This window comes from Xiphophorus hellerii, chromosome 22, assembly GCF_003331165.1.
Source record: "Xiphophorus hellerii strain 12219 chromosome 22, Xiphophorus_hellerii-4.1, whole genome shotgun sequence".
Taxonomy (NCBI): domain Eukaryota; kingdom Metazoa; phylum Chordata; class Actinopteri; order Cyprinodontiformes; family Poeciliidae; genus Xiphophorus; species Xiphophorus hellerii.
The window spans coordinates 21,170,506-21,184,496 of record NC_045693.1 but is presented as its reverse complement, the minus strand read 5'-3'; the positions used below and the strand labels follow the sequence as shown (position 1 = coordinate 21,184,496).

General features: G+C 39.1%; 1 protein-coding gene across 1 annotated transcript; it reads right to left on the bottom strand.

The window, feature by feature from the left end:
- Window positions 1-1,400: 1,400 nt before the first annotated feature.
- LOC116713806 (uncharacterized) lies at window positions 1,401-13,351 on the bottom strand. Its single transcript, XM_032554078.1, has 2 exons — window positions 13,225-13,351; window positions 1,401-4,595 (listed from the first exon to the last, which is right to left on the bottom strand). The coding sequence occupies exon 2, from the start codon at window positions 4,531-4,533 to the stop codon at window positions 3,733-3,735; it is 801 nt and encodes a 266-aa protein (XP_032409969.1). The 5' UTR covers window positions 4,534-4,595; window positions 13,225-13,351; the 3' UTR covers window positions 1,401-3,732.
- Between the last annotated feature and the right edge of the window lie 640 nt (window positions 13,352-13,991).

The following is a 13,991-nucleotide window of genomic DNA, read 5'->3' as shown; positions in this document are numbered from 1 at the left end:
AGAGAGAACCGCTCTGGATGTGTAATTGATTTGCTTTGACTGGTTTGTTAGAGCAACCTTTTCAACGCAGCAGCAGTTGGGGGTTTCCGCCGGTGATTTCTCCGGTAATTGCCCCCGCTGCGTGTCGGGGAGCGGGGCTGTTGACCTCTCAGGTGCGGGATCAACAGGCGGCATCAGTTTGCATTCACAAGACGGGCTGCGCGTTTATCATGCAAATAAGCAGCTCTTCCTATAGCAGGTGTCAGCAGAGCACTCACTCACACACTCACTCACACACTCACTCACACTGCGTCTGTGGCGTCTTTAAACTGGACCGCCGGTCATTATCAAATCACAAATAGATAGCTGAGGGTCTGCAGATTAATGCAGCTGCGTGTCATAAAAACACAAACATCCTCTCAAGAAATCCGTCTATACACGCGGGAGGCATCATATGATCTGAAAGTTTCTTTATTTCAATAATCTAATACAAAAATAATCATTCCTCTTTCTGTGGATTTAATCCACATCAGGCGGTCATATTTTTGAACACTGTGCCTTATATTTTATGAAAACCTGAAGTACAGTTTTACCGAAAATTAAGAAAACAATAACAAAAAAAAGAAAAAAAAAAAATCAAATATAAAAATGTTATTTTGTGGCCTACACCACGATGGGGTGGCTGAAAGTAAACCAGAAAAGGTCGCTGCTGAACCTGATGGCCATTTAGTCCTTTATCTAAGCAAATTGGCGAAAAGTTAGGTGGAAGGAAAAAGTGTGGTTGAGTATCATAATTTGTTATATCAAATTGAAACTTTCTGAGGCACTATGCTTCGAGTTTTTATTAACTGCAAATCATTAATGATTATGACCAATGATTGAATTAGTGAACACAATTACTAGCGATATTTTAGCTGAATTAGATGCTTCTATAAAATTGCATCTTGTAATGTGAGCACTACACAATTTCATCAGCTAAATTAAGACAGGATTTTTTAAAATGCACACAGTGTCATACTATAAATATAAGCATCTAAAGACTGCTCATTTTATAATTGCAGAGCAGTTCTAGCCACTTCTTACCATCTCCAATTTCCTTTGTGGATGAGTCGATGTGGTGGGTGATTTTGAAGCCAACCCACCTCCGCTACACCCTTGACTCAGAAAGTGAGGTGTAGTCACAGCATCACATCAGCTGGCTTGTGTAGAGATTTATGTACAGAGATGTTGTTTGGTTTGTGTGACCGTCCAGCAGCAAGATTTAAAAACATGAAGAGGAAGTAAGGCGTGATCATTTTAATTCAAAGCATCCTACTAACAGGATCTAAGATTCTCTACCATTAATGTTTTGAAAAGAACAGAAAAAAGTATGTTTTAGACTTCCAACAGATTTTTACATCAGCACTGTCCAACACCTCCTGTCACCCTGCCAGCTTTATTTTTTTGAAAATTTACAGCTAGAGGGGAAATCTCACATGTTTCACTTGTGATCTGTATAATTGTGAAGTCAGAAGAGGCTTAAATAATATTCTAACTTATACTGTTATATCAACGGTGTGTAAATTAGTTGGAAATTAGAATACATTTTGATAGAAGAAAACTATTAGAAAAATATCATTTGAATTTAACTGAATTATTGAAATTAATATCCTTTTTTGACTATATTTTAATATTTGGACATGCAGCTATATATAAATTACACAGATGTTTCTGAATGGAGACGCATATAAATGTGACATTCCCATACCGGTGATGCAAAGCAATTATTTCAGACATCCCAGAAATTACATAACTTGCGTAACTGTCCACAATATTGCATTGAAATTTATCTATTTTAAAATCTATAAAGCCACATTGGTGTTTGAAGTTGGAAACAAATTTAATTTGGACAGCAAATTAATAATGTTACACAGACCATTTATTTTTTGCTTATGAAATTAAATAAACTCTGATGACGGACTGTTAATACGTTTCCATAGCAACACAACAAATAAATATACAGGACCCTTTATCATCGATAGCAACTCGAGTTAAATTTCAGGTTTATATCAACTGTAAACAAGAAAAGAAAAACATTTTCTCTCTCAGGCCTCTGTTCTTCATCGTCGCTGTAATTTACTCAAACATATCTGCTGCCACCTTGTGGCTCAGACTCTGAGGTACATTTTGACTCACTTCACTGTAAACAAACCTCGAACCTCTGACGAGAAAGAAGGAAGCAGGGGTCAGGACTAAAGCATAAAAGATGAACTGGGAAATGTTTATGTTGCAACAAAATCTCCTGACTGCCCTCTTTGGTTTGGACTTCTCCATTTGTTTCTCTGCAAAGGGTGCTAAACCTAGACACTGATCAAGTGCAGGACCATGACGCTGCCAGCTATTGTCAAGGGGCCCAAATAAACAGGAAGCTGCATCTGTGCAGCACTTTACACTGAAACCTCACAAACACAAACGTTGAAAGATCAGATCAGTATAAACAGCAGCTGGAAACAAAGGACACATGGTGTGCTGGTGTGCTGAGCTCTGCGTGCTCTTCATTGTTTGCATTGTGAGCATGCTTTGGTGGTCTGTGAAAAGTTTAAGGCTTTGATAGCAAAGCGAGAAGAAATCACACAACCATTGTTACAATGTGACCCAATTGTTGGCACCCTTGTGCAAATGTGTAGCAACCTTTAAAACGTGTTTATCTTTGGCTACAGTTGAAGAATCTCACTCAAGAAAAAGTAGTTTCTGTCAGGTTGTTATCTCTGTTTGAGTTTGATGTAATTTTTACCCAAGTCTGAGTTCATCCTGTGCCAATTCTCTTCAGCTCACCCAGCCTGTTTTCTTTGGGTAGTCAAGTGGCCATAAAAGAAACTTGATCTGGTTTGTAATTCACAATTAAGCGGGGATTTTTTCTTTTTCTTTACATGTCCTGGTATTTGTAAGAGTTTGCGATATCATGTTCTCTAAAATATTTTTCATGTCCTTTGGAAGAGACCATGACTAAAGCATTACACATCCTCCACCGTACTCAACAATGAGCATCAGGTGCCTTTCCACATCTTAATGCTTGATTTCCCACCAAAAGCATGTGGGTTGTTTGTCACTGAAATGCCTCACACACAGATCAAGTCCTGTAGCTTTTAGCTGCATTCAAACTTCAATTGTGGTAAGGAGACAGAACAAGATTCCTGATGGGTTTTTTTCTTAATAAACTGCAAATAAATATTATTTGTTGGTTAATATGGAGACTTGGTGTCCTAAAGATGCCTCTCTGTGATGGAGTACTCTTATCATAAGATTTACAAAACAAAAGTTATAGCTCCTTTTCCAGAGAAACAGAAAGGGTTGGACTGTCAATTAAGACAATCTAATCAACTTTAAAAACAACAAGAAGAACAATGCTTTGGAAAAGGGGAATTTTTCTCTCACACTTGATAAATTGACCTAAATTTAAGACAGTCATTTTCAAAATTTCTTGGTGTGGAAAAGGTTTGTATCTACCAAAGCAGGTAACTTTTTTTTTTTTATAACAAACTAGGATCTAGAAGGTTTGTTGTTGAACTTGTTAGAATGGAAACTTTAAGAATGGTGATGTATTGAATTATCGTATGCCAGACGCCTGTGAATTAGAGAGCCTAAAAACACAGAGCAATATGTAAACCAACAACCGTTTTATATCAAATTTCATTGACCCATGGACAATATTCAAGGTGTAGGTCCAAATAGAGGCCTGTGTTGTGTTATCGGTGGTTCATAGTAAGTCTTTTGTCAGTACACAAAGCTGACATAGATGACCGACGCCTCTGGTAATTTTGCCAGGTGAAGGTCAGGGAAAGGCAGCGTCCCGTCACTGTCTATGTGTGTTAGCACCGTGTACGTTTTGATCTCTGCTCCCCAGTCCAGCACAGAGCTGTGGATGATTCCCAGTCGGGCCTGTTCGTGATGCGCCGCTCCACGCTCCCGGCCCAGGAAGATGTCCTGGATCTGAGGCGAGGACGCTCTCAAAGAGCTTCTCATCGCCTCAGCAACGAGGTCCATGTTGGTGTTTCTGTCCTTGTTGGACTTGTTTGAGTCAAATGCAAAGCTGTTGTCTCTGTCTTGGTTAGCGTTTGTTCTCTTGGCGCAGTTGGCGTCGGTGCAGGGGTGAAATGGCCTCTCAGGCACGTTCACCACCGTCAGCCTCTCCAAGCGCTGCACCGCAAAGTAACCCTCCTGAGAGAACGAGGCCGCCCCCCGGGGCTCCCCGGGAGGTCCGCAGTGGATGAGCGTGAGGTGCCTCACCTCCGAGTTGTTCAGCAGACGCATCACGGTGGCGGGAGACGAGAACCACACAGTCAAATGTTTCCCCTGGAAAGCGGGAGTGGAGTGAGAGAGGGGCCTGTGGGCGCTGGACAGCTGGAAGTTCTTGCATCTGCAGTCGGAAATTGAAGACGTGCTGCACGGCTGAGAGTCCTGGCTCCTGGAGAAGTAGATGAAGTTGCCATGCGTGATGTAAGCCAAACGCAGGTCGGCCATCAGTGCACAGAGCAGCAGGTGGAGGAGAGGAGCAGTAGGCCTGGAGGGAGACATCACGGCAGGAGGTGAGTCTCAGGGAGAGGGCTGACCCATGGGCCGCGACGGCCGGTCTGTACCTGAGCCAGCAGAGAAGAGAAATGGAACAAAACCTCTGGCTTTAGTTGCTTTTTTAAATAATCTTGTACAATTTCACAGATAAGCAGCTGGAGTTCCCATAGTGATGCATTCAGATCATTTCTTCTGTCCATCAAACTAACCATAAAAACACTTGTTACTCAAAATTCCTGCTGTTCGACGTTTGAATGCCTTTCAGCAGGTATCTGAGGCTGTTTAACTGTGTTCTTTGGTTTCAGGTTTAGTGAGAATTAATTATTCATTGATGTTGTTTGTCTCCGTCTCTGTTGCTATAGAAATTCCTCCCTGTCCTTTGACCCCCCCCGTTGCACCAAACAGATGGTCGTCCTCCACCTCAATCAAGCTTGGCTGTTTTTAATAACCGTTGGTCATTTCTAAACAACCTCAAGGTGACGTCTCAGATACAGTTGTTTAGGTTTACTTCTGTGCAAAGTGACTTAAATTTGCATTTTCACAATTTTTGAATACATCTCTCTAGGCTTTCTGAAGGTTTTTCAAAGTGGTTTTTTGAGGTTTTCTCTGCTGCTTTGTTTGTTTTCCAATTCAGTCTTTGCTTTTCTAAAGACCTAAAAACAACCTACAGCAGGCGAACAGAATCCTAACGGCATGCTTTAAAAAATGTAAGTAAAAAAATAATAATGTTGTGGTGCAGACAGACTTCAGCAATACGTGTCAAAGCGGTATCTGAAGTTTCCCCATACCTGCTGCTTTTCAAAACAGCAGCAGCGAACAAATTCTGTGTAGTCACCCTGTTGTTGGGAAAGTAAATATGCCTCTATACAAGTCAGCTGTGGCTACTTCCTTGGCCAGGATTACAAGACTTTAATCCCGCATTGAAATGTTTTATGAAAAAAGCTTCCATCTACTTCAAGGTGGAACAAAAAACCTGCTTCGGTCTCAAAATAATTCCTGCAAATTCAGGTGTTAGCTTTTTTTTAGCTACTTATTGGTAGCCAGATGAAAACTCGAGTTTGTAAACTTTAATGCTTTTGAATTACACATTTTTCCATATTTTATATTTTAATTGTACAGTGTTTCCATGACAAATGTGCACAAAGCTTTGCCAATATTCCACTTATGTTGGAAAAACACAATTTTGCATCATGTTTCCATCAAATAAGAAACGCAAATAAAATCACGTGAATAAGTTTGTTCTCAAGATAAATTATTGAAAAACATTCTGCGCCATCATCCTGAAACTTGCTCCTGTTGCTTTCTTCTTCTTTGTGGTTTGCGCCAGTGGCAACATCAGGTTTTTGATCATGTTACTCGTATGATGCAAAAAAAAAAAAAAAAAAGTTTCCATTACAGTTTTGCAAAACAAACGAGTTCTGATAAGGCCCAAAATCACCTCATCCTGGCACCAAAACATTTTATTGAAAAACTTGAGTTTCTTTTTCAAAATTGCCACGTTTCCATTAAGCTAATTTACTTTCGAAATGTCAAATTGCACAATTGTGCAGACAATGGAAACTGAGAAAATTCTCAGCTTATGCTGCATATTCTGAGTTTTTAAAAGAAAAAATTCTCAGTAGTTGAACTTTATTTCATGTATTTTGCAGGAGCAGTCTGTGAAAAGTGGTCCTACTGATCGCTCTGATATTTAGGGCAACAGATTAAAGTGTGAAAAAGTGACTGAATTAAATATGTTGAATGAAAAAGTTGCGGCTTGTCTGAAAGGTGTGATGCTGCACTATGATCCCTGACCAACAGTTCATGAACGGGGGGAGAACGCTAAGCCCCTCACTGAAGTACTAACGAGGGTAAATTAGCCTAAGTCATCTATTAACATTAGAGTGATGAACCTAAAGAGGAATATACCAAAACATAGAACAGAAAACCACTGAAGGAATTTAAAGTACGCACATTTTTCTCGAGCCACCCACAGATATAAATACAAAGGATCACTTAGTGTCAGGCTGTATTCTGTAAAAATGAGAGCTTGTGTGACTGGACATGATTTAGACAGGAATTATGGTCGTCAGCCTGGTTGGTTTGAGGATAAGATTGTTTTTTGCTCTCTGCAGTGGCCTTCTCTTGGCAAAGCGTCCCAAACACATTTATTCACATTTATTCTGGATTTATGGTGCTGTTTTACAGCCGAAACCTTCAGCTCCCCTGGAGACGCTGACCCGAAGTCCTGCTGTGGCGCCGACAGGATAATTATGTCACCATTAGTCTGGGCAGCCGGAGCTCTCCGGTGGACGTGTGGTTTCGTCATAGAGTTTTATAAATTCTTTCTTTCTTATTAATTTCTCAACTTCCAAGTGGTTTTTACCAAGCCTAGATCAGACCTATTCTAGGTTTTCTATCTACGATGGCTTGATGTACCCATTCTTAAACAAAGGCTGGATTTGAGCAACTATTCCAAGTTGCTCTGTCTGTTAGAGGTGCTAATTCCATTAGCGCTATTAAGCCTTCGGATCATTCTGCTTTCAGTAGATTGTTTCACATTACGGTGAAAAATTCAGAACAGGCTTTTTATTTGTGTCCTAATTTACTATGTAATGCTGAATTAAAACATGTGGCAGTTAATTAATTATGAATATCTGAGTCGCTGAGGGCAGAAACGTCTCTCTGAATTGGCAGTCCCATATTTCTCTGGTTCCTGAATTATTCCTGACATCTCTTGGTTTGGGTCTCCCTTCACAGTTAGGTTTTTTTTTTTAAATAACCATCCTGTGGTTGCAAAAAAAAACAAAGAAAAGGCATTGAACTTATATGCGTTCCTGTATAGATGTACAGCAGCAATGTAGTTTCTCCTGCAAACACTCAAACATTTTAGTTTTAGAGATTTGGTTGTTTTATCTGAGGATCATTTAACTAAATGCATCTGGTTAGCCACTTAGATACATTTCTTTTTCTATAGCCAAAGAGTATTCGTTTCAGGTTGCTTCTTTTTATGCATTACAGATGATTTATGCACAGAAATCTGCATTTCACTTCAGTTCTTTTTCACAAAAACTGATTTTAGCGTTTTTAGAGAGGTTTTTCCTCCTATAAATCTGATCAATCTGTTGCAGAATCGGTTGTTTCTCCAATCGGGTCGTTTTAATCACTATTAAACATCAGAAATATTTGTCCCTGAGTAGAGACATCATTGAGCGAACTTGATTTTTAGTTAACATCCATCAAACCGTTTGACTGAAATGAAAATGGCCTTACATAAAATGATAACAAAAAACCCCTAACTTTCTGTCTGTCCTGCTGTCTTGAAAGTACCTGAGGTTAAACAATCTTTGCAGAGAAATGCAAAGTATCTTAACACTCTCACCACAATCTGCCGCATTCCAGGAGTAACTTCATGTAATTTTATCTTTTGGCTCCGCAGCTTTAATTTAAAACAACTTTTCTCGAAACCCAACACGGAAACCATGTGACCTCCACTCGTTCCTTCACTCAGACACACCTTTAATTCACTTCACCTTCGCTTAGACTTGCAGTCTTGACCTTTCTGAGGGAGGAAACCATGGGTGTGTGTGTGTGTGTGTGACTGAACTTATTTATATCTAAACAAAGAGGTCAGCGTACTTTTGTAACCCTGTTCAGGGTATTTATCACAGGTAGACGTTTTACTCCTTGACATCGGAGTTCAACACTCGGAGGTCGTTCTCACGAGTTTTCTACATCCATCGAGTGTTTTCATGCCGCAGAACGAAGGAAGAGGATGTTGTTGCATGGACAGCTGGTTTGGATCAGGATTTGTTTCAATTAGAAACACACAAAAGGTCTGCGACGGGTGTGTGTTCCTCCCGGACTGCAGCAACATGGGATATATTGTTTGGCCTGGCGAGCCCTCATTGAATTTCACATACAAAAACACGCGCAGTCGGAAAATTATATGTGTGTGTGGATTGCTCTGAGATTCCAGGGAAAACACTGTCTTGAAATCTTGGCAGTTTTAAAGGTCTCGTCTGGTTTGGCAGTGATATCAGAGCAGGAACATGACTCTGGGTCTTATTTTGAACACCGGACAGAGCTGACCGCTGCATTCCTCCTCTGTCCCGGGGTTAGAATAAGAAAAGGAGGAGAATTAGCATTTATGGCATTTTCTGCATTTAATACTGGCACACAATTAACATTTCCTAGAGGTAGTTACTGCACGCATTGGCTAAAGAAGAGCAAAATATCCTGAAAGGAAAGACCTGAGTCCTGAGGCTGGGTCAGTCGATTAGTGAATTTAACAGCAGAGAAAATGTTTTTACCACAGAATGATTAAAGAATAAAATCAGGTCACAGAACATTTTTAACAGGAATTTCCCAAGACTCAATGGAAGTAAATTAAAAAATAAAAAAACAATAAGCTTACTATGAATTTTTGGCTTGTAAGTTTAAATAAGAAGCCTAAGGAGGAAGAAATGGAGGCAGATGAGTTTAGTAATTTCATCATTTTGAATTTCACAATTAAACACCACATTACTTTGTAAGTATAGATTTTAATTTTAAAAAAGTGCACAGTTAGTGAAAACTTTCTCAGGTGAAATGCTTCACCAGCTGACGTGAAAAAACCCAAATTCAAAGGTTTCTGTGGTTCAAAAGTTATTCAAGTTTAACCTCAATCGTGATTACACCATGTCATTATTTGTTAACCAAGGATAACACCGACAGTGTCAACAGTTCCTAAAACCAATAACCCCAATAAACTCCCAGCTATGTACAAAATATCTCGACCCACTCAGTTTAACGGTTAACAAACTTGTTCATTTTTTTATCCATTATTTAGATATAATATTTAAAGTCAGAGCCGTACCTCTGACTTTACGACTCAAATAAAAAGCCTTGTGTAAATTGTACGCTTAAAATGTGTAAAGAAATAAGCTTTTGTAATTTTAATGTTTGACTCTCAATTTTAGATCATGTCATTTTTCAAAATGAATACGTCAGATCTTTTCTTCTTTCTAAACTGTGAAATGGAACCAAACATTATGAACCTGAGCTGACTAATTTTTATGACGAAGTGGCTTCGCTGGCTGATTTATTTCCCCTCAGGTATTTGGCAATTACTCATCACGTCTGGAAAAGACACTGAAATGCAAATCTGAGTATCGACCATTGTTGAATTCTACAAATCTGGTGTTCAGACAATAAGTACAATGAGATCAGGAAAAATAAAATCTACATGTTTATTTTTTAGAATCAGAAAACGGTTTCATTGGCTCTTAAACGTGAACACGGCTCTCTCACACTGGCACCTGTTTGTTTGGTCAGCACCAAACATCGAGCTGAGACGCTTGTAAACTATTCTCTGGTTTGAAAGTTCTCTTACACATAACAATATTTATATTGATTTTCATTCAGATGAAATAAACTTTATCTTTCATTGTAAGACTTTCCTGGCATTTGCTGATGTTCATAGTTGAGTTAAAACCATTGTTGGTGGAGAGGCTATCACTGTGCAAAGGTATCAGTCAGGAGAAGGGTACAGAAAAGTCTTTCTCGTAAAACTAAATAAAGTAACGCTGGGGAAAAAAAAGGTGGCTCAAACCAACCGAAACGTTTCGGCATTGTTTTCCAATAGCGATACATTAAGCTTTTACTGCTCACCTGAAACAGCGTCAAGCTAAATGGAAGCAACGCTTCGTAAAGAGAATCGTGTGAGTCTCTTGGTTTAGTGTGACCCTTTTTGTCCTGTTTTGTTCTCTCTGTTTTCCTTTCTGTGTTTTTTGTAGCCTTCCATCAGCTTCCCTGCTCTGTCCTTCTTAAATCTGGTTGCGTTTTCCTCCTTCCCAATAGTTCGGAAGCCGGTCAGCTTCATCAGATCGCTGGCCAGGTTTTTATCGCTGGCATAGAGGATCGACTACAATCCTCGTGCCGAGTGCTGGGGTATTTCCAGTTTGTTTGCATTTCCGTTTCTCTCCAATCTGTTCCTCAATTTTTGTAAATCTTTTCTTAAAAAAAAAAAAAAAACACACAAACGTGATCACTTGCGATTCTCATCTCTGCGCTTGTGTCCATCTCAACCACAGGATTTTATAACAAAAGAGGGATGTGGAGAAGAGATTTCCTAACATGTCTGATAGATTTGGAGAAGTTTTGCAAGGGAGATTGGGCAAATATTATCAAATGTAGACGTGGGATGCTGACAGACTCCTAAGCAGACTGGATGCTGTGTGTTAGTTTATGGCGGTAAAATGAGGTTATTGATCATTTTATCCCACCTCACCTAATAGCTTATTTACAAGTATACTTAAACAGAATATATGTCACTTTAAAGGCTTATGTACACTTTGAAGAACCCGTATAGTTAAGGTAAGAAAACCATTGTGCAACATCAACCGAAAAACAATCCTTTCCTGGAAATCCTGGCAAGATCTGCGCTCACTGCTGAACACACTAATTGTAATGGTGGGTTGAAGGCCATTAGAGTCTGTCAGAAAATTAGCTTTCTTAGAAACCTCTTAAGTTTCACTCAGAATGAATCTTTTATCAGACGTGTCATCAGATGAAGCGGACAGACTTGCAAACATGAGCCATCAATGTGTTATCCACTGGAGCTTAGTAAGTAACACAAAGCTCGGGGTAACGCAGCACGGTTTCACGCGTGACACGTCAAAGTCGTGGGAACAGAACAAGAGACAGATGTGTGTAACTCTCAAGTCACAACAGGAACCAAACAAAACCAAGAAAGGTGCTGATCCGTCCTAAAAGCAGAACCACCTCAGGTCAGGCCAAATGGAAGCATACAGTGTTTTATCTTCATCAACCATTTTAGTTGTGGTTAAGTAATGTGCTGGTTTCACAATCCTGAAAGTTTTACATTAAGCTTTTTAAAGTGTAAAGTCGCACTTTAGACTCAATGTTGTAAACATTCGAAGTTTAATATATCAAGGCAAGCTATTTTTTTTTTCCATATGCAAGTCTACTATTTTTTTTTTACTACTGTTTTTCCTCAAAACTAGCAGGTCTTAGTATGAAAGTCTTGTAATTTCTTCTTCATTTTGCTTATAAAAATTCCAAGGTTTCCCCAAGAAAATTTGCAAAGCCCGGTGGTCGGGCGCCACGGCGGTCATTCATCCAGCGGCACTTTGTGTTTTAGAGTTAAAAAATGTTTAAAGTTGACGGGAAATTTGAAAATATCGTTTGATAATTATGTGTTATTGAAAGATTGGAAGATTAATGCCTGAATACCAATTATAAAGCCTTAAAACATGCAGACATTTTTTAAAAGACTTTAAAAAATAAGCAATGCTTAGCCTGGTGGGGGCACAAGTAAAGCCTGGTGGCCCGCCAGGCTTTTAATACACTGAGGGAAACCCTGAATTCTCTTGTTTTCTTGAAGAACATTGATATTCTTATCTTATCTTTAACTTTTATCCCCTTAATCCTGGTCTTGCTATGTTAATCTGTGCCTCAATAGAAGCAACATTGTTTTATTTTTTATCACTGTCTTGCTGAATGACAAAAGGATACCTTTGAGTACTTTCCATTCAATAAAAAGACAAATGAAAATGAACTTTTACATAAATGTCGCTCATTGGAAGTAAAATACAAAGAAATGACAAAAGGGTTGAGAGTTTTTATAAGAAATGCCCCCATCAGAGAACTTGGGAAATTTTTCCAGTGATTTTAAGCTCAAACCTGAACAGTCAAGATAGTTCTGTGGAAAATGGACCTTTTACCTTTCATTCAATAAGTCTCTGTTTGAGTCCTCTTCCAGCAGTAACAACTTCCACACCTAAGAGTGTTGCTCTCAGAGCTACCTGCTAGCTAGAACATATGCTGCATTCACTGACCAGAATTTAAAAAAATTCAGATTTTTTTTGTTTCTGATTGACTGATCAACAACTGGGACCGGTGAAGGCTCGCAGAGATTTTTACCTTCCATTTTGAAACAAACAGTAATAATCTAGAAAGACTGAATTTCACTGTTGCAAAAATCAAACACGCTTAAGAGCAGGAAAGTCTGGATGACCATGGAATAAAAAAGTAAAGAAAACTTTAATCTAGGAAGCGTTATAGTTAAACCACTTTACACTTTTCTTTAAAACTCCTCAATTTTCCACATTTTTATTAGGAAAGATCTTGACATTTTAGTCCACAGATAGCGCTTGATAATGTTGAGGAACTTTATCACACCAGGTGATGTTCGAGAAGAAGGTTAGCTAGAAAAAGAAGATGTTTCAACATTGTTCTCCTCCCACTTGATAGAAATATGGATTTCTCCAGACTGACTGCTGCTTTCTACGAGCTTCCAGATGACATAGAAGTGAATGAATACCGTTTCCAATATCTGGTATTGCAATTATCTCTGGGGGATGTTAGGACATAGTTGCTGTGTTAGTCCGGGAAACATCTGTGCTGTCCTAACACTCCCAATGTAACCTTCAGCCGAATTTACATGCAACCAGGGAGTGAGAAATCCTATGTGAGTCCAGCAATTTAGCTGTTTTCTTTGTGAACATACAGTCTGCATTGCATAACACAACAAGAGGAATGCCGAGTGCTGTAACATGAGAGTACACAGCAGGCTGGGCTTTAAATCTTCTCACAAAGTTTCAGCTTGACATAAATACATCTTTACATCAAAACAACAGCAACAGCATGGACGTAAGTTCAAGATTATCCAGACAACAAAGTTTCCCCCCCCCAAATCCAGGGTTTCCTGCTTACCTCAAATTCCTGGTGTGGAGCAGATAAGTGAATGCGTCAGCTGGACGCTGGAGTGGGGAGAAAAGCTTTCACATCCAGCTGACGTCAGGATGTGGGACGTATCCCTCAGAGGAAGCGGGAATCAGCTCATGACGTTCAGGTTCTTCATAGCAGAATGCAAACATATCCCACATTCATTTAATATTTAGTATAAAACTACAACTGGGAGGTTATTGGATGAATCAGGCACATTTTGCCAGGCTTACGAGGGAAACCCCCCCCCGTATTTTTTATTAATTTTTTTTAATTTATTTTTATTTTTTTAACACATATTCTGACGCTTTCAGTGTCAAAATTGGGCTTTCCCTGTTGTATTAAAGATAAACAGGTTTTCTGAAACCGTTCTGTTTACAGAAATTTACATAAGAATGGTTCCTGGTAGTTTGGGGAATTGCTCCTTGGTCCATTATCTCCTGGAAGAACGGGTGATTTCCAGTTAAAAAAAAAAAAAAAAAAAAAAAAAAGAACTGTTGGTGCGTTCAAGTGCTTTCGGATTCGTCAGTATTCAAATTAAACCGTTAAAAAACGAATCCACGGGATGCCACGCAGAGTGAAGTGGGTCACGTTCAGGTGAAACTAGTCATTCTGCCACCTCATTATTACATTGTACTGTCTTACAGTCATTTCTGTCTTTGTCTACTGTATTTTTAATTAAACTTTTCTTTAGCATCTCATGTTGTTTTAATTTTTTCCCCCCTCAAACCTTCTATGAGATAAATACTTTTAAA

Excerpts from the sequence above, each read along its gene's own strand:
- LOC116713806 (XM_032554078.1), bottom strand. The coding sequence starts at position 4,533 with ATGTCTCCCTCCAGGCCTACTGCTCCTCTCCTCCACCTGCTGCTCTGT.